General features: G+C 33.8%; 1 protein-coding gene across 1 annotated transcript in view; it reads right to left on the reverse strand.

Annotated features, from left to right (window-relative positions):
- Nucleotides 1-5,294: 5,294 nt before the first annotated feature.
- Nucleotides 5,295-27,749, reverse strand: part of LOC123552299 (tyrosine-protein phosphatase 10D-like) — a 62,638-nt gene continuing 40,183 nt past the window's right edge. Inside the window, exons 24-32 of the mRNA XM_045341849.2 lie at nucleotides 26,822-26,906; nucleotides 26,120-26,287; nucleotides 25,395-25,529; nucleotides 23,972-24,094; nucleotides 19,218-19,366; nucleotides 18,469-18,604; nucleotides 17,833-17,935; nucleotides 13,842-13,921; nucleotides 5,295-11,330 (exon numbers count right to left, since the gene is read on the reverse strand). Coding sequence (XP_045197784.2) covers nucleotides 13,845-13,921; nucleotides 17,833-17,935; nucleotides 18,469-18,604; nucleotides 19,218-19,366; nucleotides 23,972-24,094; nucleotides 25,395-25,529; nucleotides 26,120-26,287; nucleotides 26,822-26,906 — 976 coding nt within the window. The 3' untranslated portion in view covers nucleotides 5,295-11,330; nucleotides 13,842-13,844. The remainder of the gene's footprint in view (nucleotides 11,331-13,841; nucleotides 13,922-17,832; nucleotides 17,936-18,468; nucleotides 18,605-19,217; nucleotides 19,367-23,971; nucleotides 24,095-25,394; nucleotides 25,530-26,119; nucleotides 26,288-26,821; nucleotides 26,907-27,749) is intronic.

Below are 27,749 nucleotides of genomic sequence, written 5' to 3' on the forward strand. Positions count from 1 at the left end.
GTCACTGTCCCGACTAAGACCGAAAGGAGCGGCTCTACAAAGGCCTTGGGACGACGAGGATGGGCCCTACAGACTCTCAATGACTCTGCGCGGGGGAACCAACTATATTGTCACAAAAAAGCTTCGGCCAACCGGTTCAAGTAACTCGCGTGGTACTGTAGGGACTCCTGTATGGCGATAGACGGCAAAGGCAACGATGAACGCTGCGGTAGACATCTTCGCGGGACACTTCGAGTGGCACGGATGTGTTGACCAGATGGAGGACCTACTAGTACACCGGCGCTTCACCAGACGGCATGCAGAAAAGACCCCGCTCAACGTGGAGTGCGAGAGGGGATCGAGGGGCATCGACACCAGCGACGAGGGACCAGCCTGTACCATGCGGCGACCAACCGCCCGCCCATGTAAGGGCGAGCTTGCCGCTTTAACTTCTATTTTGTCATCGACCAAGTCTCGGGTCTCATTCGTTTATGGATGGTCTCATTAGCTTTGACAGTGACCCGCTTCAGGCTTTAAAATTACTTTGATTTTTTTTGGCTAATACTCTACGGAAATTGCGTACAGTAGTGGAACATTTTCTTCACCATTTAGCTTTAAAATTCTCTTTAACGGCATGCCGGGGTCCGTACTCGTATATAGCTTAATTGCTATACTGTGTCTCAACGGGCAGATGGACCCTTATTAAGCATAAACACTCACTCACTCAAAGTCATTTGCTGTGGCATGTGTGTGCTTGTTTGTACTGCTAGGTGATTGTTTCTAAAGGAGAAACTCTGGAAAACAAGCATCCTACTTTGATTTTTTGTGTGTTTTTGTTCCCGAATATCTATTACTGCTGTTTACTTCTTTTATATCTCAGTGTCAGATGCATGTATACATTTTATTTCAATCGCTGACGTTGCAATGTCATAGTTTCATTACTTTGAATTTTCATTATTATATTTTCAGTTTTTATCATAACGAAATTTATTTTTCATCTCTGTGTTTTTTCTTGTTGCGATTTTCCGCAACGTTGTGTCGTGCTTTTGTTACTTTAGATTTATTGTATGCATTAATGGTGATTTACGGGCGATGAAGAAATTTCCCACTTTTTAACACAACTCTAGACAAACAATGAGAGTTGCCACCTCGCTATCACATCTTGACACAATAGAGGTAAAGCGATTGGCGAAAACCGGTCCCATCGAAGACAAAAAGTGAGGGTAAGGAATACATTTGAATTCAGAACCATGTCCAGCATATAATAAGCATTTGCATACGCTAAATGCAGCTGAACAAAACCATTTGAAAAACTTGAGAAAGTTCCATTCGTGGATAGACTGACCACAGTAATTTACGATCTATCAGTCGATCCATGAGAATATTTTAAAGGCTCATATGATAAGAAATAACCGTTCTTCGAAAACTGTACACGATGTCTATGAACGATGGGCAAATGGTCATCCTGAGCTTTTAGGTGCAGTGTGCTTAAAATGAAAAACACAGTAGAAATTGATAATATATCGCTACCCAAAATATTACGTGTATCAATTTTTGGCATTTAAATTCTGCAGTAAATAAAAAGGTGTGAATGTTAGCATAATATTGTTCATGTAGTGAATATAATGTTGAAATATTTACTGTAAATATACTTTCACCTCGATGGATAAAATGTTTCATGTTTGACTAAACTTTTAACGTTTTTTTATATATTTAATTTGTGTCAAGATGCGTTTGGGGTATAAATGTTTCGTTTGGAAGTAACCGTATTTTGGCACAGACAAAAGTCGACGGATGTTAAAAGACACAGTTAAAGGATTTTTTGATTTTTTCTTTATATAACAGTATTTAGTAACTGCAAAAGTTTGCTAAGTGTTTAATGTGTTCAATGAACAAGTAATAGATATATTTAAAGTAAAGTTTGTCAGAGCGAAACGGGTATTACAAACTCTGCTGAGAACTTATAAATTCTTTAACCGAAGTTTTGATACTGAAATGTATGTTTTAACAGTCTTATATCAGTGAAGAACAGGGCGGCTTTGAACATGCTGGCGTTGCCCCGATTCGTTTAGAACGGGGATATGAAAATATTCCCGAACAGCATAACTAGTAGATTATGTTCTATTTGTCAGCAATCGATTGAAACGGAAATGTATGTATAGATCCATGTCCTGGAGCCCGTGTCATGAAGCCTACTTACAACAAAGAAAAGAACTTTGGTGTTAGTCGTTTCAAGAAAGAGTAGATTCATTTAAACTATTCGCCTATTCATAGAACCCGAGCAGAACAAAAATATGATAGTTGTATGTCGTAGCATTGAATAAAGGACATCTTTAGAAAATGATGTTGGAAAAAAAACTAAGAAAGAAATTATTTTAAAAGTCCGCACTTAGGAGCTTTTGTGAACGGATTTCATCGTAAGGGACCTTATCAGATCTGTATTATCTCCACTGATCACCGCCAAAACCTGTGATCAGATACTTTAAACTAGAATGAATCTGTTAAATAAATAAATCATCATTTTTTGAAAGTTATGTCTGTGATGCTAGTGTATAATTGTATCAAAACAAAATTTGTCTTTCTGACTTTGTAATAACTCGAGTACGATGCAGACTTTGATCTGTTTACGAGCTGTTTACAGTAGTATATCGTTAAAGCGAGACATTTTAAGACATCATATTTTTTAAGAATTTTGCTTTTTTAAAAGTGCATGTCAGTTTCAGTTTGTATACTTTAAACAAGTGATTGGATACAATTATTTCATAATTAAGAGACTTTATCATGCATGGTCTATGAATTTAGGAATATTTTTGTTACGCCCTAGCTAGTTCATTGGGGATCTAGTGTCGTTACAAGGAATATTGTGATTCTATGATCAATTTATGGGATTTTCTATTGTCTTATACAGTGTAACTCAACTCTGAGTGGCAATTTTATTTTATTAAATATTTCAAAACTCTGCTGGGACTGTACATGACTGACACAGAAATAAACTACACATTTCTGAAATATATAACTCATAAAAAATGATTTTAAGCTCACACTGAAACAAAGAAATTCCTCTCTATGAAATGCATTTTGAATGCATTTAAAAGTTTTGAAACAAGAAAGAGCTTTATAAAAATATATATCTTTCTCCAGTGTATCGGCTACTTGCTACTTGTCATGTACGACTAGTGATAATCGTTTCTTCCAAAATCATTTGCGACAGTCACTCCTACCAGTACGTAGAATTATATGGTTGTCTCATACAACTTTAAAGTACTGAGTTTACGTAATTTAAAGTTTCATGAATACAAACTGAAATAGTTGGACTAGGAAGTAAGATAATCTCTATTGACTGAATAGGGTAAGCAAATGAAATTGTTAAATCGGTATGAATAAGCGACACAATAGAGGGTATAAGTGTAGCAAATGTCGGCACTCACCCGATAAATGGCATTCAACATATCAAAGTATTCATTACGGTATGTAGATTTTAAAGTAAGTTATAACTACAAAAGTTTTCTGAATATGACATGTTAAGTTGTTGTCTCGCCAAAATGACATTAATGCTATTTTAATATCTGGATATAGCCCAACTTCTTTTGTTTGCTATAACCTATCCTTACAAAAAGAATAAATAATGCATGCAACGCATTTTTAAAGGAGATACACGGTATATTGTATTAAAGGAATCTTGACAATACCTACATGTGGAGCACAGTGCAAAATAAGTCGTTTTGCATGGAAGTGTCATAATTTATTACTTTAGTTTGTTTTTAAGCAATGTTAACAAGTGCTGCTACAAAAGAGATATATAATATAATTACAGACAGCATTAACACAGAATATTCTTCGCCATGTTCTCTTGTTTGTTTGTTCAAAAGTCCACAGAGGTGCGTATGAAATGCAACCTTTCTGGAGACTGGAAAACTAAAATGTGTTTGTTGTTGCACTCCCAGAAATTTTACATGGGAAAAACAATATCCATTTGTAAAACACAAATGTTTCCACTTGTAGTCTGGCGGAAACATTCTAATCAGAAACATTTTTCAGTCTACATGTCACTGTGACCTTGACTTTTGACCTACTAACCCTAAAATCAAACGAGATAATCTACAAACAAACAAAAAAACAAGGAGCTGCGTTCAATAAACGCTTGATGCCCCCGGTGGCATCCTTGTCAATACAAAGCAACCTAAGTCCAAAACGAGGTAAAGTTCAAGATCAAGGTCAAACTGAGGTCAGGTGATGTCTGAAGATGAAGAATGGTCACAGGGTACATCTGCATTAGTATCAAGTCATTCTAGTAAGGGGTATTGATGCTAGACGAAACGGTCCCATTTGGTTAACCAAGAGATGGCCCATATAAAGCAACCTAAGTCCAAAATGAGGTCAAGGTCAAGGTCAACCTGAGGTCAGGTGATGTCTGAAGATGAGGAATGGTCACAGGTTACATCTGCATTAGTATCAAGTCATTATAGTAAGGGGTATTGATGCTAGACGAAACGGTCCCATTTGGTTAACCTCGTACGGACGGACGAACAGACGAACGGACGGACAGGACAATCACTATATGCCTCCCGCATCAGTAGATGCCGGGGGCATAAAAATAACACTGTGTTTGATAGCTATAGGTTTAGGTTTCTCAGCAATCAATCGGGAACTTCTCTTAGTCTAAGGGCCATTGAGATCACATATTCTACCCACCAAAAGTCGGGGTCATTTTCTGGCCTCAGACAAGTCTACGAAGTTAGACAATCATAAACTAAATCAATTTCCAGTTATTGGTCAGAATCTGTTTTCAGTCTGAATGTCAATGAGACCAGCAGTGGTCATCTAATGACCATATGCAATCATTCTTTGAGATTTGACTACTGTAGAACCAGCCCTTCTCCATTCATTGATCAGGAACAGTTTTCGGTCAAGGTCATTATGACTTGACCTACTGAGCTCCAAATCAATAGGGTTCACCTACTGAATACAGGCAGTCCTCCAATGAACTTCGACAAATATCTGCCAAAGCCTTCTCTATCCAGAACACAAACTGTTACAATATAATGTTAACTTCCTGTACAGAAATGTGTTTGTTCATCAGAGGTTATACTGACTGACTTTCAAATTTCAACACTAAATGTGAGTCATGGCCTACAAGTCATGTAATCCAGCTAATATTGTTCCATTTCAAAAACAGTTGTAGACCACCTTTGTCCCATCTGTTTTCATGGTTCAATAAGAACATTACTATAAAATCAGAGGTGGACCTTTGGTGGTTTTATACAGCTTTGATTGCAAATGAAAGTTTTATTCAAAGAAAAGAAAACAAAAAGAAATTGGTGCAATAAATTTATTCACAAAAATATAAATGTACATCAATAAACTATCTCACGTGAATTGTGTATTTATCACTTATTAGCATCAGCTTAAGCTTTGATATGTGTCAACTTTGTTCCTTGAAATAATTATGTGAATGTTAACATAACATTTATCAACAATGGAAATGTTGCAATAACAAACTTTAAACGTATCTTAAACACTGATTTTCCTCCTTTTTTGATTTTCATTTTTCCAACCTGAATCAAATTTCATGTATCATCCATGTTAATGTAAAATAATATATAAAATCTAACTTTTTCAATTAAATAAAAATCTTTAAAACAACTGGAGAAAAGTTAATATTTATGTGTTGACACTGAAGTATGAGTATTTTTACAATTAGCAAAAACAAGTTAACAGGTGCCTTATCAAAGACTTATTTTATACATTTTCTTTACAAAAAAAAGATGGAATGGTTTTTAAAAAGTTATAATCTAAATGCTGAATACAAATTTTTGTACAGGAAACTTTATCAAATATTTTTCTACGAACAACCTGTCTTCAGCATTCACTTTGTAACATCATCTTACAATGAGGTATCTTTTTATGTGTCAATGCCCACATGCAGTTTTCAAATAACAAGAAGTAATTTCTAAAAATAAAATCTTGAACTGAAAGATTAGATAGCAAAATGGGACAACTGAACAAAGAAAATACCCACAATGTGTGAATCTTTCAAATTCAGAAAATGGGAGCCTAGTGACATCCATAAATTTTGTAGGATTATTTCCATTGATAAGATGTTCTGAATTAACCAAAATAGTCTTTTGATTTGTCAATGCTATTCAAGTTCAGGAGACCATGAATAAACTGGATTTGTTTTGTTTATTTTGGTTAAAAAAATACTAATTCAAAATCCCATCACTATACAGCTAATATGGACTGTTAAAATTTATGTATATAAATCCATATGTGGATGTTGCTTTTATTCACGCAACTTATAAAAACGTAACAATGTGGATATTTCTAAAGCCATGACAATTCTAAAATGTAATTCAAAAAGGACACAATTAGCACAAAACTATCTTAAAACTCAATTAACTAATGACAAAAGCACAATTTCATGATACATCTTTTTTCTATAACCATTTGAGTGGAACAAACATTTCTAAGTTACAGTTTGAAGTCACTCAAAGAAAACACATTTCTTGAAACACTGGTAATCAATAAAAAAACAAAATGGAACACAATTACAAGAGTAATAAGTAAATAATGGTAAATAATAATCTGTTCATGAGAAAAAAAGGGTACAGCGAACAATGTAAACATTGCAGAAAATCAGTATGTAAAACATGAAATTTTTACATATAGTAAAGAGTGACTAATATATTATAATGCCCTAAAAGTAGACTCACAGCTGTATATAAAGAACTTGTGATATAACTTTTAGCAAAATACTGAGTGTTCTTTCCATCTATTACAGAATTCATACATGGTTTCTATATCTATCGAAACAAAAGTTGTTGTTGGTGATATTGTTTTCAATAGATTTTCAGAAAAAACGAATATGAATAAAAATCTTCATGAAAAATTTGAAAAAAAAATGAAAACTGTTTTTTAAAGAATGTACTGGTTGGGAACCACTTTCCGGACACATTTTCATATTTCGGCTCCATTATTCCCTGAATAAAAAAGATTTGACATAAATGAAGCCCACACTGCACAAACTTCAGCTCTTTCCACATCCGATGTTGTAATCAGCATCGCGTTGTGACGTAAAATGTGGGTTCAATGGGGCCTCAAATGGGGTCACTAAAATAAGTTATTTTTCCCGTCATGTAAACCAGTATCCGGACAAATATTTTGACGGTGTTTTGTTGTTAATTTGAATCAAAATAAATAATTAAACTAGTTCTACATATTTCTTTATTATTCATCTCTTCAAAATTGCACATGAAACATAACCCGCCATTCAATAGCAGCTACGAAAGCAAACCGAGGTTGACTATAAAAAACTCGAATTTCGTCTTATACGAATTCTTGATAATTCTAATAGATATAGAATAAAATCATGCAAAAATTGACATCCCTGCATCTTACGTAACTTTTAGAGTGAAATTAAAAGTGGAACATGTTATCAACAGACAATCATTATGTAGTTTGATTATTTCTTCCCCACTTGATACCTCGGCATGTGTGGACTACTGCGCATGCGCAATGCTATCTTCACGCCCCGTTTAGACAGAAAGTTGTTTTGTAAACGCGTGAGAGTTATCATCAAAAACCCAAACATTATACAGCCTTATAAAATAGTGGTTTGTTGTAGACATGAAGAACAAACATCTAAATGATCTAGATAAAACAATTACACGAATAACAACAAAATAAAACGGATATAATATGTGTCCAGAAACTGGTCCTGTCCGGAAAATCGTTCCCTACCAGTACCTGTAACAAATTCCATTCATGCCTTGAAAAAAATTGTTATACAAATCATTAATGAGCCGTGCCATGAGAAAACCAACATAGTGGGTTTGCGACCAGCATGGATCCAGACCAGCCTGCACATCCGCGCAGTCTGGTCAGGATCCATGCTGTGAGCTTTTAAAGCCTGTTGGAATTGACGAAACTGTTAGCGAACAGCATGGATCCTGACCAGAATGCACGGATGCACAGGCTGGTCTGGATCTATGCTGGTCGCAAAGCCACTATGTTGGTTTTCTCATGGCACGGCTCAAAATTTTATCATTAAAGGCACAAATATCTGGTAGTAGAAATGTTTATTACACACATAAGAATTTGTACTTATAAATATATTAGAAAAGGAATGGTCATATGGAAGTAAAATTATGAAATGATAATCTTTACAAAGCCAAACTTTTGCTTAATTAAGGTACAGTCTATGTTCACAAGGTTTTATGTATATATTCAGAAATGGTCAACTATTTGGCAGCAAAAACAAAGGTTCAATGCAAAGGAAGTACACACAATTCTTATAGGCAAAATAATGAACAAATATCTATCCTAACTGTAGTAAAAATAAGGCAGTTTTGCAGGACATGTACTACATTAAAAACAGATAGAAACAAAATATACACATGAATGTTTTTACAACAAATACTTTCATACAACCTTTTAGTTTATACATATAGATTATTATCATTTAAATACTTAACACAATTATGCTTGTTCACAAACTTAATATATCTTTTGAGTCACAACAGAAATATACAAAATTAAACCTCTTCTGACAACCCATGCTTTTTTATCTTAAGCTTAATTTTTGGCAATGAATATTTCCCCATTTGTAAAAATTTGATAAGTCAATTAATCTTTAAAGTGATAAAAATTATCTAAAATCATGACCCCTTAACATATAGCCCAGTTCATATTACATGTATTGTGGATGAACATAATATATGGTATTTAGTTAAATTTTTCATAGTTTCATAGCTCTCCTGACTTCAACACTTTCTGTATGCAATATCACATGATAATCAAAAAGAATGTGGTAGCTTACTCTTTTAAATGTCTCTAACAATCATATTTCAAAATTATTCCTAACTAATTAACAGAACCATGAACACTTATTTTCATTAACTATTCTAAATCAAGCCTAAGGTATTTCCTTACTTCAACGACTACTTCATTCTAAATCAATGTTCAAGGGTTTCCTATTTTCAAGGACTCAATCATTCTAATTCAAGGCTAAATGGTGGTATAGTGAATAACATACTTGTACAAAAATAGAAACAACTCTTCTAAAATTGTTCACAATCAACAATATAATCACAATCTGTTTCAAACGTAACTATAACAACACATCATATAGGATCAACACAAATCAAAGGCACTGACATCACACTAGACATGAACGTAACTGTACATAATTTTTAAGATAAAAAATGTGTACCATAGTTTGAAAGCTCAACACATCTGCTTTAACTGATAAGATATCTATATTTCACACACTGATCTACAGTGAAACATCCATTGACTCCAGCACAAGGGCCGAATCAAGTAATCCATGTGGTCTCTTTGGCGCTTTCCATATACTGTGTAAGCGGAAAAGTTTGTGACGCATAAATGTTGGCGAATTTTGTGAATCAAGAAATTCGCCAAAGTACCAGTCAGCATATAATTACACAATCATAAAGACAAGTCATTATAGTCAAGTAAAGATAAATAAACTCAGCTTTACCATTTCAGTTTTTCGGTGATGTGCAAATATTTCGCTTCAAAAACCTCTTGAAACGGCAATTCACAAATTTTTTGATCCGCGAATATATCCACTTATACAGTATTCATTCATTACCTTCTGACTTCAAGCAATCAGTGATTTACTATAAACTGTCTTTTATAAAAGGAAGTATTTATAGAAGAAAGAATATTTCTGGCCTGCCAGAAAATAGATAGCATGGGAAATAAGTAATCTGATTCTTGAGCACTTAAAATGATTTCAACCAAACCATATGGATTTAGCTTGATCCCCTTAGAAAATTTCAACCATACATAATCATATTTTTTGCATATTTAAACTTGGTCCATAGGCATAAAATAAGAGTACAGTTGATTCATACAAAATCAATATCATTTTTAACTTTCAGATTAAAGAAAAAGTCCTGAAGATAAAATCAGTTCAAATAAAGCTCAATTTCAAAATATTCCTTAAAATGAAATACAGTGCAAACTATGTACCATTGCTGGAAATACTGAACTTTCTTTACTGTATACAGGTTCCTCTGGAGAAGCCAATTTACTACAAATGAGGAAAGAAAATAGTACCAATCTCTGTATAGGGGTACTCTGCAACTCATAAGTGATGTTCCCAGGGGTAAGGCTGTATTAGATAAACTGTATGTAAAGGCACAAAGAAATGTCAGTGACAAACAATGAAAAACTCATGCTCAATATTAAGTTTCAACAATTTCAAGTGAAGCATTTGTAGCTAAAGTATGATTTGGTTCCAGTTAAATGAATAAATGCATCAATGAAAAACAAACAAAATGAGGATTTCATGATGTCCAAACATGACTGAATAAATGAAAACATGTTTTTTGACAATTTGACTGGTTTACATGAAAATATCTTATATCATTGTGTCTGAAAACACCTTCAAAATTTTGAAGTATATTAGAGCTCAAGATTTGAAAGGGTCTGCAATGTGATTTATTTACAGCCAAATTATGCTTGATAATATTCTAAAATACATGAAATAAGCATTTTGTTATTTATTTATTTGAGTTTTACCGTGCACCAACACAGTAAGCATTATGTGAAAAGTAAATAGCTCAATATCTTTTATTTAAATGATAATAATTGCCAGGCTTAAGACTGTATACAAAGTTAATACATTTGTAATTTGTCAAGGACAAAAATACTGAATTGATTTTAAGCCTGAAAATTCAGGAGTGGAATATCAAAGTGACAATTTTCTACTTAACACATTTTCCAAACCATTACTTCAAACACTGATAAAAAACAAAGCTATAGCTGAAACCTGAACATTGAATTGCAGCAAAAAATTGCAATATTTCAATCTAAATTACTGAAATAGAGTACTAAAGGTTGCATAACATTTGCAATGCCTGGATAGAATCACCAAGCAGAATAACATGAAGAATTCTCCTGCTTAAGCAAGGCTTGAACCCTCATTAGTAAGACGCAAGTGATTTGAAGTTAGTGACTTTAACCTCTCAGCCACACAGACCCTTGGTTCCAGTTAAAGATGGGTCTAACCCACGACTGTGAGGTACAAGTGATTTGAAGTCGGCAACCTGAACCACTCAGCCATGGAGGCCCCAGGTCCCAGTTAAAGAGGGGTTCCACGATAGTATCTACTAAGCAGCATGTGACAATCAGCATCAATCAACAAGTATGTCTGCACTAATTTGAAACACAGATTACAAATATATTTTAACTAGCAAAATATTTCATAAAAATAGGAATGAATACAAGTAATATCAAATGGTAAAGAAGATTCTTTGACAATTGATTCACAGATGAAAGACTGCGTAGTTTTGATGCTCAGTTTAGGTCAACACCCTCATCATCTGAAAAGAGAAAATGTAAGCATTATTTTAATGTTGTGAATAATTAACTTAAGATTTTCTAATATCTTATATACTACCCTCTGTAATTATGTACGTTCACTGTATACATACTAGATCTTGATCAATGAAAACTATCATATTGTTGAAACTTTTCAAGTACATTACACTTATGAAGTAAGCAAAAATAAGATAAAAATTATAATGTCTTACTTTCAGTCTTAAACCTTAAAGGAAAAAAAAACTAAATTTGAATGTGGTAAATTGTAGAAGGGATATTAATATTGCTAATTTTGCTCAATATTCTGAACATTCATAAGACTTTTACATCACACAAATGTTCAGCCAAATTTTATGATAACTAAAACATATATGATCATATGATTAATATTTAACTGCCATAAAATCATCTGGGTGAGAAATAATTCAAACTTTATGGGAATTTTCCATTAACAATTATCATGTTTTTTTTTAAATTTATAAACACCTATAAAGTCACAACCATAATAATTTTAGGTCCTTCTGAAAGCCTATTTTTAATTTGTGAAACAGCTCAACTGAAATAGTACTATTGCAATAACCTTATCAAATTACTGGCCAAAACTGATTAAGAAATTGCAAAACTTTTCATGCAAAAACTGTTCAATTTAGTTGAACTTTTCAATTGAACTACAGAAATAACAATAAAAAATGTTAATTATTTCAACATTTCAAATGTAAAAGACATGCGTATTAGTATAATTATCAATTTAAAATATTCGTAAATGATTATCTCCCTTTAAAACATACCACTGAAAAGAAAAGACAAAAATAACAAGATTTCATGTCATCTAAAAGTCCAAAAATATGTTAATTCTTTTTTTCCTCAAAACAAATCCATAAATGGGTTAAAAAATATCTCCAGGTTTTTCCAGGTATGTCATACCAGTCAATGCTTTCACATAACCTTCACAACCATTCAAAACTTGATCAAATTTCGCTTATTGTGCTTCTTTGGCCATTTTCAAGTTTTGTACTAATCTGTCCATTATATAAATATTTAAGTGAAAATTTTATGTATCCTACTTTGGGTTCTCTTCATTTTTACAACAACTATATATGAAATTTTAATTGAATATCATTATATTGTGCAACAGCATGAAATTTTAACTTTAAATTTTATCATTATATTATGCAATCATCAATTTTCATTGAAATGAAATTTTATCGCTTTGAGGTAAACAGCTAGGTCATAGGAACAAAAATTCAATTGATTTGAATTTAAATGATAAGACTTAAGGAAATTTGCCCCAAATTTTATCATTTCATTGCAACTTGATTTCATGGACAGTCCCAACCACAAAAGCCATTGAAATGCACAAAAAATAAACCATAAGCATGACATTGTGGAGTTATGTGAAAGCTTTGAAAATGAAAACAATATATCTTACTGATAAGGGCATCATTGTGGAATACATTATAGAAAAAGGAAAGTTTTCTTTCTGTGCAAAAAGAAACATAAAACTTGATTATTTTAACGTAGAGATAAGTATATTAAAGTTAACAAACATTATTATCTTGAAGGTACAGAACAGAAAGTCAAGATTCAACATTTATCTCTTTGTAGCAATATACAGTCAAACTTGTCTGTAAAGACCACCCTTGGGAAATAAAAGAAGTGGTCTTTGTTGACAAGTGGTCTCTCTACACAGGTAAAGGTACACTATTTATAATTACATTGAAACAGAAAATTGTGGCCTTTTCAAAGACATTCTAATAGATTTTGTTACAGTAGTGGCCTTTTATTTCAGAGCAGGTCTTTAACACTTGTATGTAAACTGACTTGTTTGTTTTTTTATTAACACCATTCTTAACACATTAAGTTTAGTCTCACCATTTTTCTGTACACAATTAAACTTGCCTAAACAGCCACTTTGTGTTAATACCTTAGCAAGCTGCTTTTGTACGTGTGACTGTATCATTATTTTTCTGTTGGGTTTAATGTCATATGGTAACCTTAACCACTCAGCCAAAGAGTCCTCTTTGACTGCACTAATATTAGTTACTTATACTATACAGTTGCCCACATGGAAAGCAATATTTGTGAATACATACAAATGTATAACTTAGTGGAAACAGGTAATATCTATTAAGCAAATTTAGGTTAAAATGAAGACTATATTATGATTTTTTTTTTCAAATATGAATTTTGATAAAATAACTTAAAAACTTGATTTCAACCACGGACATGCTAATAAGCTTATAAAATCTTTTCAACTGACATGAAACATATTAAAGAAAAGGGAAAATCTTCTTGTTCTTTTTCAATTAATAATTATTGAGATATAAAGGAAAGCTCTTTTATATATTATATAACACCAAAAAAAAAATGGATTATACAATTGGTTATGCAGGTTTTAATGCAACAAGAACAACAAGAAAATGCATGAACAGATGTCTGTTAACAGCATGCAGATATTTTCCATTCCGAAGAAATAAAAAAAATTATTAAACAGATTTTTCTATTATATTTACTGTTCAATATCCAGATTCCAAAATTATCTTGATTTTATCCTCCACGGTATTACCTAGATTTTTATTGTTGTCTGTATTATCTAGATATATAAAATGTATTATCGTTAAACCTATATTTATTGTCACTTTCATTATCAAATATTGTTCTGACTTGTGGGTGGATAAACAAGAGGGCCATGAAGGCCCTGTATCGCTCACCTGACCTATTGACCTAAAGATCATCAAGATAGTTTCATTAAGATATGGTCATAAATGTGGCCTCTAAAGTGTTAACTAACTTTTCCTTTGATTTGACCTGGTGACCTAGTTTTTGACCCCATATGACCAAGATTCGAACTTGACCTAAAGATCATCAAGATTAACATTCTGACTATGTTTCATGAAGATACAGTTATAAATGTGGCCTCTAGAGTGTTAACAAGCTTTTCCTTTGATTTGACCCGGTGACCTAGTTTTTGACCCCACATGACCCAGATTCGAACTTGACCTAAAGATCATCAAGATTAACATTCTGACTAAGTTTTATAAAGATATAGTCATAAATGTGACCTCTAGAGTGTTAACAAGCTTTTCCTTCGATTTGACCCAGTGACCTAGTTTTTGATACCACCTGACCCATATTTGAACCTGACCTATAGATCATCAAGATTAACATTCTGACCAAGTTTCATTCAGATATGGTCATAAATGTGGCCTCTAGAGTGTTAACTAGCTTTTCCTTTGATTTGACCCGGTGACCTAGTTTTTGACCCTACATGACCTAGATTCAAACTGCACTTTGAGATCATCATGAGTAACATTCTGACCAAGTTTCATGAAGATACAGTCATAAATGTGGCCTCTACAGTGTTAACAAGCTTTTCCTTTGATTTGACCTGGTGACCTAGTTTTTTACCCCACATGACCCAGATTCAAACTTAACCTAAAAAGCATCAAGAATAACATTCTGACTAAGATTCATAAAGATATATCATAAATGTGGCCTCTACAGTGTTAACAAGCTTTTCCTTTGATTTGACCCGGTGACCTAGTTTTTTGACCTCACCTGACCCAGATTTGAACATGATCTATAGATCATCAAGATTAATATTCTGACCAAGTTTCATTAAGATATGGTCATAAATGTGGCCTCTAGAGTGTTAACTAGCTTTTCCTTTGATTTGACCTGGTGACCTAGTTTTTGATCCCACATGACCAAGATTCAAAATGGACTTTGGGATCATCATGAGTAACGTTCTGACCAAGTTTCATGAAGATACAGTTATAAATGTGGACTGTACAGTGTTAACAAGCTTTTCCTTTGATTTGACCTGGTGACCTAGTTTTTGACCCCAGATGACCCAATATCAAACTCATCCAAGATTTTATTAAGGGTAACATTCTGACCAAGATTCATTAAAATTGGGCTAAAATTGTGACCTCTAGACTGTTAACAAGTTTTTCCTTTGATTTGACCTGGTGACCTAGTTTTTAACCCCACATGACCCAATATCGAATTTGTCCAAAATTTTATTGAGGGCAACATTCTGACCAAGTTTCATTAAGATTTGGCCAAAATTGTGACCTCTAGAGTGTTAACAAGCTTTTCCTTTGATTTGACCTGGTGACCTAGTTTTTGAACCCAGATGACCCAATATCGAACTCGTCCAAGATTTTTATGAGGGTAACATTCTGACCAAGTTTCATTAAGATTAGGCCAAAATTGTGACCTCTAGAGTGTTAACAGTCAAACTGTTGACGACGGACGGATGGACGACGACGTACGACGGACGGATGGACGACGACGTACAACGGACACAGGGTGATCACAAAAGCTCACCTTGAGCACTTTGTGCTCAGGTGAGCTAAAAAAACAACAAATATTAGCCTGTGCAAAAATCCAAATGGATGAATCTATGTAAGGATTAAATGCTATTTTTTGAGTATTTATACGGGTATAAACCACATTGGGACTTCTTGCACATCCATAAATTATGCTTAAAAAAAAACAATGTTTTTTTCTTTCCATACAAAATGTTAAGAGAATGTAAATATAAGGTTCTGAATCAGCTGTGATGTCATAACAACAAACATGGCTGCAACATGATGAATGATGAAAAGTTTTAATCAAAATAATTATATATTCCTATTACATCTATATCTATAGTAGTTATAATCAACAAAAAAATAGTATTTGCCTTTTAGGTTCAATCCATACCAGCATTTATCAACCTTGGAGAAATATCAACTGAGGCCGTACAATAAATTCCCATATCAACCTCATTTAAAGGCATTAATTGTATAATACCCTATGACGTAATCAAATTGCCATTTATTATTCTAGTACATGGTCCAAAAATATCAAACTTAGTTTGCAGACCAGTCTAAGAATACTTCGTTGCCATTGGTTAATTTCGAAAGTTTGCTCAGAAATGACCAATCAGATGCCGAGTTTAGACTGGTCTCCAAACTCAAGTTTATAACAAAAATGCCTTATGAAGTTTATCATTTCTGAAATAACACCATGGGACGGACAGTGTCTAAACATTAAAACTAAAGCATTGTACAAACTGCTGCTTTTGAATATTACAGTGCTTTGTAATGAAATCTTCACACTAGTGTTATCAAGTCTGGTCACTTTGTCAAAATGCAAAAGCAAAACATACAAGCTATATTACTATACAGTGCATTCGCGATGCTACGAATCGCAGTTTAACGAAATACCGGTATACTATGAAACGGTGTAGTGGTCCCGGCTGCTTTCCTTCTTATTTCTATGTTACAAAGTCGCGGTTTTACGAAAATGCAATTTTGCAAAAAATGCGCTCCAACGAATGTATTGTTATGCCCTTAAAGCATGTTTTTAACTTGTTTAAGTTGCGATTTTACGAATACCTGTATCGACTAAATTTTCACACCTTCCATAACGGCGTGAAAATGCTTTAGATTGGAAAGTGTCACTATCATTTAGCTGGTCGTAAACAGTAATTAAAGTGTGAAAACTCAGTAATGAAATTCGAAACACATACGCTGTACAATATGACAGAAGTTAGTTGTTATTTTTTTTTTCTCCTATAACTATCAGATCGGATAGCATTCCAGTCACACTTGCTTTGATATCTATACATCTCGAACAATCACTGCATAAAAACACTAAAAAATATTTAAGTCCTGATCGTCTGTATATTGTCGTTTTATTATTCCGGACAATTCAGTAAAGGGTAGCTGAGGGTATCGGAATATGCAATTGCGATTTTTTTGTTCTAGTGCAACAATGTACCCTAAATGTTTTATGTACAGTGAATAAAAAGTGAAGAAAAAACAACCCGTTTTGAATTCCAGATACCATCTAAGTTCAGGTTCGAATTAGATTTGTAGTAAACCTAGATGTACATATAAAATTGGTTTACATATACTTCGATTCAAAAATCACATGTTTAAATATCACGGGTTACGACGTGTAGATATTAAGGTGCTGTATAGCGAAATTTCCTATGCTACAATCGAACGAAAATGGGATATTACGAAAAAACCGGCCGGTTCCTTTTCGTAGGATCGCGATTGTACTGTATCTATATTGAAACTTCTCTATGAAAAATGCTGCTGGTGTGAGTCAATCTATAATGATGAAAATTCAGTACTTAAGCTCTATAAAGGGTCTCTACATAAGCTCTCTAAAACATTCTATAACAGAATTCATTTAAAGCTTTTTACTAAAGCTACATGACAAATACATGATATATGTTCATCAAAGACTTCTCACGATCAACCTTGGGGATATTTTGGATACATTTTCTAACTGGAATCAGAAAAGTGAAAACTGACCACAAGATGACTAATACACATGCCAAAATAACACTTCACAATTTTATGTAAAATCGTCCAAACTTGAACCATACCAAAAGATCCCCAAGTATGGTATCACATTTGTTACATTATTTCAGTCTAGTTATGCTTATCTCTTGGCTAAATAACACATCACAGAAATTAGTCAGGATGAACTAAAACTTACCTTCAAAGGCAATATTAGAGTGTCCCACATTATCATAAATATGCTCATCCTCCCTGCCTTCCAGTACACATAGAATACAGTTGTGGATACAAATATACTGTTGCTGTTAAAAAAACATACAAAAATGGCTTATATAAACATTAAAACATGTCATGCAGATGCTAAGTATAAACAAAAATCTGAATTGGATATAAAAGAGATACATGTACTATATTTCTACACTTTTCTTATTTGGTAAATACCTTAATCAATTTTCATGTTTATTGCTCTTTAAAAGAACAATAAGCTCTGCAAATTCTGATCTGCAAAATGATAGCTTGAACTGAAAATTTGTCATTTGAAGGTCATAATGTTAAATGTTCAAAATATAAAAACTACTGACTACTCTATCCAAGATCTTACTAAATCCTAAAAGTCAGATATTTTTGGCAATGCTAAAAGCTTATTTAATTTCAAACTGGAATTGGTATACATGGTTAAATATTCAAGGACTAATTATAACAAAAATTCCGCTTTCATTGAGTATTCATTTGTGTGAATGTGGACAGTTAGCGAAGACAGTGAAAATAAATTCCGCACAAAATGTTCTGATTTTACAGTAAAAAAGTTCCTCTAGGCTAAAACTCTAAACGTTACCTCAGTCTGTACCATCCAGACTCGCTCTTTCCTCAGTTCGGCCACAGTGTTGTATATATCCGCTGCATCATTAGTTTTGATATGTTGTAGAAGTCTGTCTAGCACCACAAATGTTCCAGATCTACCTACACCAGCACTGTAACATCAAATATTTATATGTCAGTAATAATAAATGTTAGTTAAACTGTAGTACTGTATAGGTGGAAAAATTGGTGACATGGAAATGTTTGCAGATTTTGCAAAAATATCAGCCAGCATCCTTTAGTTTCATCTTCAAAAAGAATAGCTTAAAGAAACTTTTATTTAACTGAATTTTCCTGATCAAATTAACTTTTATTTCAGTTCTATTGTGACAATCAGTCACATTACATTCATCTTTTTTACCTGGCTGTCAGATTATAATTAAACTTAGTTTGCCAAGGAGGGATGAAAGGTTATGCATATTTCATTACCTCTTGTGAACAGACTCATTCAAATGGGGTCTGTTATTATTTTGTTTGGTTGTGCTCTATACTTCCAAAGGATCATCTTACAATTTTTATTCTAGAAGTGGGCACTTCAGTACAACATTCCAAGAGCTTGATGGAATACTAATGCAAGAGATAATTTATGCATTGCAAAGACATGGAACATATGCACAGAAGACAGGAATTTACACAAAGCCAACTGCTTTCACAACCATACAAGTTCTGGTAAGATAATATCAAAGAAAGTGCATTTATCTCTAATCTCTAACTAACATAACATACCTGCAATGAACAATAATTGGTCCGGCATCTTTGAACAATTTTTCTCGCACCATTCTCACAAACCTAACAAGCACCTGTTCCTTCTTAGGCACACCAAAATCAGGCCAAGACGTGAAATGGAAATGTCTAATCTGCCTAGACTGGTCACCCTGTAATTTATTAATAAATGTTTTGAATACATTTCTACGACAAGTTTCAAAACATGGAAACTAAGACCAGAAATTTGGTCTTATACCCATCTTCTATATTTTCCACTACAGTTTCCCTTTGTGGCCGGCCTACTTTGCAATGTGTGACATTGGCAGTGTCTGTTGTGCTCTTTTATTCCAGGAAATCTACTGTAACATTTGAATTTTTGTAATTCTTAAAGTTTTATGCAAGATGTATGTTAATGATTTTAGACTTGGGTTTTCTGAAACTCTTTTCTTTTGTAGGTTCTAGCCTGGATTCAAAGCCATTATCAAAATGGTAAGTCCTAATAACAAAATCAAACTTCAAATTATGTCACTGACTCACAGTCACAATTCTTACAATAATATAATAATAATACAAGAGCTTAAAACACAAATAAAATCTCTGCTAGTAACATCTGTAGAGCAAACAACCTCATAAAACTACGCAACTAGAGCAATTACTTTGAAAACAAGAGGGCCATGATGGCCCTGTATCGCTCACCTGAGTACCATTGCTTAAAATGATATGATCGTTTCAAACCAATCTCATTAGAAGCTGCTAAGGCGTATTCATTTAGATAAAAAAATAAAGGGAGGTAATTTGTCATAAATTCAGTCAATATGTATTTTCATTGATTGTCCAACAAATCCATCTGTTGACATAGATGAATTTTCAGATCAGTATCTTCATTAGTTACGGAGATATACCCATTTTAATTTGAAATAAAGGGAGGTAATTTGAAATAAAATCAGTCCATAGTTATCTACCCTGATTGTTTCAGTCCAACTAATGACAATAATGAAAGTTCAAATAAGTCCTATAAGTACTTACTGATATAAATCCATTTTGATTACAATCAGGGGAGGTAATCAGATATAAAATAACTCTGGAACCTGCGATTGGATCTGACAGATTCATCATGGAATCCAAGATTTATTGTTGTTGAAGATATTTTGGATGTTTGTATCAAATCAAACCATAAATGAAGTCTCTATATGGCTGCAACAGCCAAAATTGCAAATTTTGGACTATTAAGGGGCCATAACTTTGGAACCCATGATGGAATCTGGCCAGTTCAAGAAAGGAACCAAGATCTTGTAGTGATACAAGTTGTGTGTAATTTTAGTTAAAATAAAATCATAAATGAAGCTGCTATTGTGCAGACAAGGTCAAAATAGCTAATTTTGGCCCTTTCAGGACCCATAACTCTTAAACCCATAAAGGAATCTGGCCGGTTCAATAAGGAACCAAATCTTATGGTGACACAAGTTTTGTGCAAGTTTGATAAAATTCAAATCATAAATAAAACTGCTATTGTGCAGACAAGGTCAGAATAGCTAATTCTGGCTCTATCAGGGGCCATAACTCTGGAACCCATGAAGGAATCTGGCCAGTTTAAGAAAGGAACCAAGATCATGTAGTGATACAAGTTGTGTGCAAGTTTGGTTAAAATCAAATCATAAATGAAGCTACTATTGTGAAGACAAGGTCAAAATAGCTAATTTTGGCCCTTTCAGGGGCCATAACTCTGGAACTCATTATGGGATATGGCCAGTTCAAAAAAGGAATCAAGATCTTATGGTGACCCAAGTTTTGTGCAAGTTTGATTAAATTCAAATCATAAATGAAGCTGTTATTGTGCAGACAAGGTCAAAATAGCTAATTCTGGCCCTTTCAGGGGCCATCACTCTGGAACCCATTAAGGGATCTGGCCAGTTCAAGAAAGGAACCGAGACCTTATGGTGATACAAGTTGTGTGCAAGTTTGATTAAATTCAAATCATGAATGAAGTTGCTATAGTGCAGACAAGGTCAAAATACCTAATTCTGGCCCTTTCAGGGGCCATAACTCTGGAACCCATATTGGAATCTGGCCAGTTCAAGAAAGGAACCAAGATCTTATGGTGATACAAGCTGTGTGCAAGTTTGGTTAAAATCAAATCATAAATAAAGCTGCTATTGTGCAGACAAGGTCAAAATAGCTAATTTTGGCCCTTTCAGGGGCCATAACTCTGGAACCCATAATGGGATCTGGCCAGTTCAAGAAAGGAACCGAGATCTTATGGTGAAATAAGTTGTGTGCAAGTTTGGTTAAAACAAGCAAATTCGATGAATTGGTATCCCCCGCCGAAAGGGTTTGTGGTGAGGAATGGCAAAAAGATATATCCTGCAAAAAGTTAAGGATAATAAAGGTCCATTACTAAGGGAAAGTGAGTTGGCAATTTTTTTCATAGCCAGTGCATAGACTTCTGCAAGACACTAAATAATGAAGATTGGCAGGTCAAAATTTACAGAAGGTCTTTGGAACTCAAAGAAATGTATGTGTATTATGTTGAAATTTCAATGAATCGACAGAATGACCCCCCAGGTCTTTTTAACTTTCTTCATACTTCATAGAAAAATAATTGTACATATACTGCGATTTATTTCGAATTTCTACATACCAACTTTCATTTTCCAATAAAATGAAATAGTTTCTGTGCTTTTTAAAAGAAATTAAAATGTTCACTTTCCTTAGTATTGGACCTTTAATAAGAAGCAAATAATTTCATTAGTCAAAATCAATTTAACAGAAAACAAACGTTTAATTAAAGAGTACATAATAAATGTATGATACTTTGATCCTGACTAAAGAATTTATTTTGATTGGGATATGCTTACTGTAATAAGCTTAGCTTTTAAAATTAAATGCAGTTAATTGAAATATGAGCTTGAAGTTTAACTGGAATGAAATATTGTCTTTGAGTGGTTTGGCACCAGGTGTTGCTGTTTTACATGTACATTTGACATAAAAGATCAGATGTCCTTAAGAGAACACAGGTAAGATATCTTGAACATGGCTGAGGGCAAGGTTTGTGCAGTCACAACTTAACATGTTGAAGGTTTGAACATTTAAAAAAAAAAAGAAAAAGGAATGGAAATATATATATTTATATATAGATATATGTATATATTTATTTTTTAGGGGGTGGGGGTGCAGGGGAATGGGAGAGGAAACAAAATTTCACATGTTGATTATAAATATTGATTGAAAATTAAAAAGGTAAAAGGGTGAAGTTGGAGGGGGGAGTGGGGGTGGGGGGAGGCAGAGGATGCATGATCAGTGGTGGGCATGACTGGGTGGAAAAGTGAGGTGGGGGAATGGTACAACTTGGAAGGTTTGAAAAAAATCTAAAATAACAAATGTTGGGAGGGGGGTGGGGAGGGGGTTTGGGAGGGGGAGGGGGTGTGACCAAGGCAAGTGGGTGACCAGGTGTGGGTGCGCAACTTCACATGTTTATAATAAATGTAAGAAAAGAATAAAAGAAATTTAATGAAATTCTGCCAAATGGTAAGTTTGTTATGTACAAATATGTGGATATTTAGACAATTAAAGGGCAATAACTCTGAAGTTACAAAAAGAAATCCGTACAAAATTGTCTGTGCACAACCACATTATAGTGCTCTAAATTCTGTTTAAGTTTCATAGCTCTAGGTCAAATATATCAAAAGTTATGATGCAGAAATTGGCATATCTATAGATCTATAGTACCCTATATAGTTAACACTAGAAACTTCTAAGGGCCATAACTCTGGTGTTACTTGGGCAATCTGTCTGAAACTTGATGGGCCCCATAACCTCATAGTGGTGAACATGTATATGAAGTTTGTTTAGAAAAAATCTAAAATAAGGAATGATTTTTTTTTTTTTTTTTTTTTTTTTTTTTTTGTGGGGGGGGGATGGGGTGATCAAGCTAAGGGGGTGACCAGGTGTGGGTACACAACTTCACATGTTTACAATAAATGTTCATGGAAAAGAATGAAAGAAATTTAATGAAATTCTACCAAATGGTAAGTTTGTTATGTACAAATATGTGGATTTTTATACAATTAAAGGGCAATAACTCTTAATTTACAAATAAATCCAAATGAAATTGTGTGTACACAACCACATTATGGTGATCTAAATTCTGTTTAAGTTTCATAGTTCTAGGTCAAATATATCAAAAGTTATGATGCAGAAATTGCCATATTTATAGTACCCTATATAGTTAACACTAGAAACTTCTAAGGGCCATTACTCTGGTGTTACTTGGGCAATCTGACTGAAACTTGACGGGCCGCAAGAACTCATTGTGGTGAACATGTAAATGAAGTTTTAAATAAATATTCCCAACCATTTCCTAGATATGGCTCCGGACGGACGGACGGACGGAAAGACGGAAGGACGGACGGACGGACGGATGGACGGACGGAAGGACGGGCAACGCCAAAACTATATCCCTCCGACTTTTGTCGGATGATAATAAAATCATAAATGAAACCACTATCGCGCAGACAAGAAATTGTTGATGGATGGACGGACGGACGCATGCACGCACAGACGACGGACGAAGGGTGATCACAAAAGCTCACCTTGTCACAATGTGACAGGTGAGCTAATAAACCTCTGCATTTCAAACACATTTAAGGCTCGCAGAGCAGCTTAACAGATTTTGTACAAAACTTAACTGCATTTACCAGGCTACTTGCATATAATTAGAACACTGGATAAAAGAACCTAAGCACAAATACTTTTAAACCACAAACCAGGAATCTTACCAAAGACACTCTAAATTCTGTCACTGTCCAATCAGGAAACAATGTTTCATTCAATGTAGCAACTTGAAGGTCACCGTAGAACACAGCATCAGACCCAGACGGCCAGTACTTATCACATTTCTCCTGAAAATACAAACATGAAACATGATTTTTACCTGAATTTCTTCAAGAATTAATCATCAATTTTCTTTATTATAAAAACAGGGTTTGTTATATCAAGTTATAATATTTCTACTATTTAGCAGTTATAAATTAAAAAAACAGAAGCAATATCAGATTTGAAAAAAAGAATAGCAGGGGGAAACAGTATTTGGAGACAAACTCGTATGCATAATATGTATATATAAAGAATAGTTATTTAAAAGTTTTAACAGACATACTTTGTTAATCTATTACAGTAAAAAAATTCTTATCTCAAATCATAGCTAAAATTTTGATGGACATTCTAGAATAAATCTTGTAATTGTCATTTCCAGATGCTGTGTTAATAATATTAATAACAGATATTACCGTTTAATGGCTCTTTTCCCATTACAAAACAAGAGCTGTCGGAGGACAGCAATGCTCGACTATTCAACAGCCTTGTCAATTGAATGAATACAAAAGTTGAAAAAGGGGCATAATTTTGTAAAATGCAAAGTAGAGGTATTGAACCTCTGTACTGCATGTCATATCATGACAGTGAACAAGTGTGTGAAGTTTCAATCCTTTCCAATTTGTGGATACTGAGATACCAGGTTACATACAAAAACTTAACCAAAAACTGTTAAGTCGAAAAAGGGGCATAATTTTGTAAAAATGCAAAGTAGAGTTATGGGACCTTCACAGTGCATGTTAGATCATGACAGTGAACAAGTGTGTGAAGTTTCAATCCATTCCAATTAGTGGATACTGAGATAGCAGATTACATACAAAAATTTAACCAAAAACTGCTAAGTCGAAAAAGGGGCATAATCTTGAAGAAAAAAAAGAGTAGAGTTATGGGACTTGCTTAGTGCAGGTCAGACCAAGACAGTGAACAAGTATGTGAAGTTTCAATCCATTCCCATTAGTAAGTACTGAGATACCAGCTTACATACAAAATCTTAACCAAAAACTTCTAAGTCGAAAAAGGGGCATAATTTTGTAAAAAAGCAAAATAGAGTTATGGAACCTGTGCAATGTAAGTCAGTTTATCACAGTGAATAAGTGTGTGAAGTTTCAATCCATTCCCACAAGTGGTTACTGAAATATCAGCTTACATACAAAAACTTAACCAAATCAGGACGCGGACGCCGACGCATGGGCGAGTCCAATAGCTCTACTATTCTATGAATAGTCAAGCTAAAAATATACATATCCCATATCCCCAATCACAACTTCAAAATTCAAACATTTTAAAAAGGCACATTTTTTTATGGATAACATAAAATCTCCAACTTACTCTTCCTTTCTCTACACATTTAGTCAGCATGACAATATTTCTGCAATTTTGTTCCCATAACATTCTCCAAAAGTCATCTCTAGTTGCTGGCAATGGTCCCTGAGATACCACGTACTCCCTCCGTGAGTTATAGCCCTTGATAGGTAAATGGATAAACTTAGTGAAAGAAGGTTTGTCATTTTAATGCTGTTATTGCCATTTTAAAGGGGTATTATAATAGAAGGGTATACACCTGTTAACAGGAAGATCACATGCTGCTAACATACAATTTTATATAAGCATGATCCATGGCTAAATGGAAACATACAATGGCCCTATAAAGCATGATTAAAACATGAATAAATGGAAACAAAAGATTAAGTTTTACGCCCATTTTATGCTAGAATAGCATTAAGGCCTGTCAGTTTCTTGTTAAAGCATCCACAGACCCTTGGGATTTTGCAGATGTTATCACAAGAAAAATTGTATTATCTCTAAAGTCTGAATAAAGATGTCTATTTCCAGTTTTATATGAATGAATCTATTTTTACCCTATTATTGCAGCATTATATTCTCTTAACTCGATAAATTTATGCTTCGCAGCCGGAGACACATTATCATAAAGAATGTAAGGCAAAGAAGTCAAGTCAATTTGCAACCCTTATACAAATCATAGATAGCAACTCCATCCAATGCAATTTAAGGTATGAAAAATGTTAGAATACAATTATTTCTACATAACTTACAGGTATATAGTTTGCATTGATATAATCCGACCCTTCTTCATCGTCTATTGGTAGTAGTTTAACTCGGGAATGATCGTACGGCAGGATGTTAGTAAACCGGTTCTTGCCCCGATTACAGGCAAGTTCGGCTGCTGTACAAGGCTGACCTCTGCCAACATCTTTTAAGTCCTGTGGAAAGAAGAACATTAATTTCATAATATACACATGTATTCTGGAACATATACATGACATACAATTAGAACAGGTAATCTCTGCCATCTCTTATAGATACAGATTTTTATATTTGCAGGAAAATCGGAAAATTAACTCATAAACTTTGGTCAATTAGGTGACGGCATTTCTTTTATGGTCTTAAAAACAGTTGTGATACCCTCATTAATTTAAAATATTATTGTTCAACAATTTGAAGAAAACAAAACAGATGATCACAAAATTTTGGAAACAACTTCCATAGTTCTATTTTTATGCTAAAATACCCGATGTTAGTCCATTCAAATGCAACTGTTTAAACTATATTTTATTATGCATTTACCTTTTTAATCCTTTTTGAGTAAACATTTCGTACCGGTAATTTAAACTGACAAACAGGCTAATACTGAAATAGCATTGCAAAATTCGAGTCAATATATGTTGCAGAAAAATCACTCAAGACAGGATGAGTATAAATATGAAAGAAAAGATTACAGCACAGCAAGTATTTACCTCAAATTGTTCGGCATATTTAAAATCAGAATCAGCCTTCATCATCTGTATATGATGTCTGTAGTTAGCCAGAGCAATTGGACCACTAGAATAGCAACACAGATCCACGTTTATATATAGAAATAGAGATCCATGGTTATTTATGGTGAGATTCATGGTTATAGATAGAGATCTTGATGGACCATGGTTATATATAGCAACAGAGATCAACTGTTATAAGTAGCAAAAGAAGAGCATGGTTATACACAGCAAAAAGAATCAATATCTAAATATAGCAACATAAATCGATGGAAAGAAATCCATGGTTATAAACAGCAATAGAAAGGTATTGTCATAAGTCAGACCAAAATTTACAATATAAAGCAAAAGAAATTTATGGCTATAACTGCAGCAGAAATCCATGGCTACAATTACACAAATCCATAGTTATCAATCTGCAGAGAAGGCCATCTTGACTGCTTAATTTAAAGCTCAAAAAAGTATATGTAACATGATATTCAATGGCTACTACACTGGAAGGATTACATAAACAAAGCTAAGATATATATGAGCCGTGCCATGAGAAAACCAACATAATAGGTTTGCGACCAGCATGGATCCAGACCAGCCTGCGCATCTGTGCAGTCTGGTCAGGATCCATGCTGTTCGCTTTTAAAGCCTACTGCAATTAGAGAAACCGTTAGCGAACAGCATGGATCCTGACCAGACTACGCAGATGCGCAGGCTGGTCTGGATCCATGCTGGTCGCAAACCCACTATGTTGATTTTCTCATGGCACGGCTCAATTATGACGTATTATCATATCTGAGTAAGAAGAAAGAAACACATTTCATTTCCCATAAGTACTGGCACAAAACTGATAGTTGTTAAGTACACATGAGTGCGTTCTTTTTTAAAGCATCCAAATAAGAAATAACAAGATAATCCA

The sequence above is a fragment of the Mercenaria mercenaria genome, chromosome 4, assembly GCF_021730395.1.
Source record: "Mercenaria mercenaria strain notata chromosome 4, MADL_Memer_1, whole genome shotgun sequence".
NCBI lineage: Eukaryota > Metazoa > Mollusca > Bivalvia > Venerida > Veneridae > Mercenaria > Mercenaria mercenaria.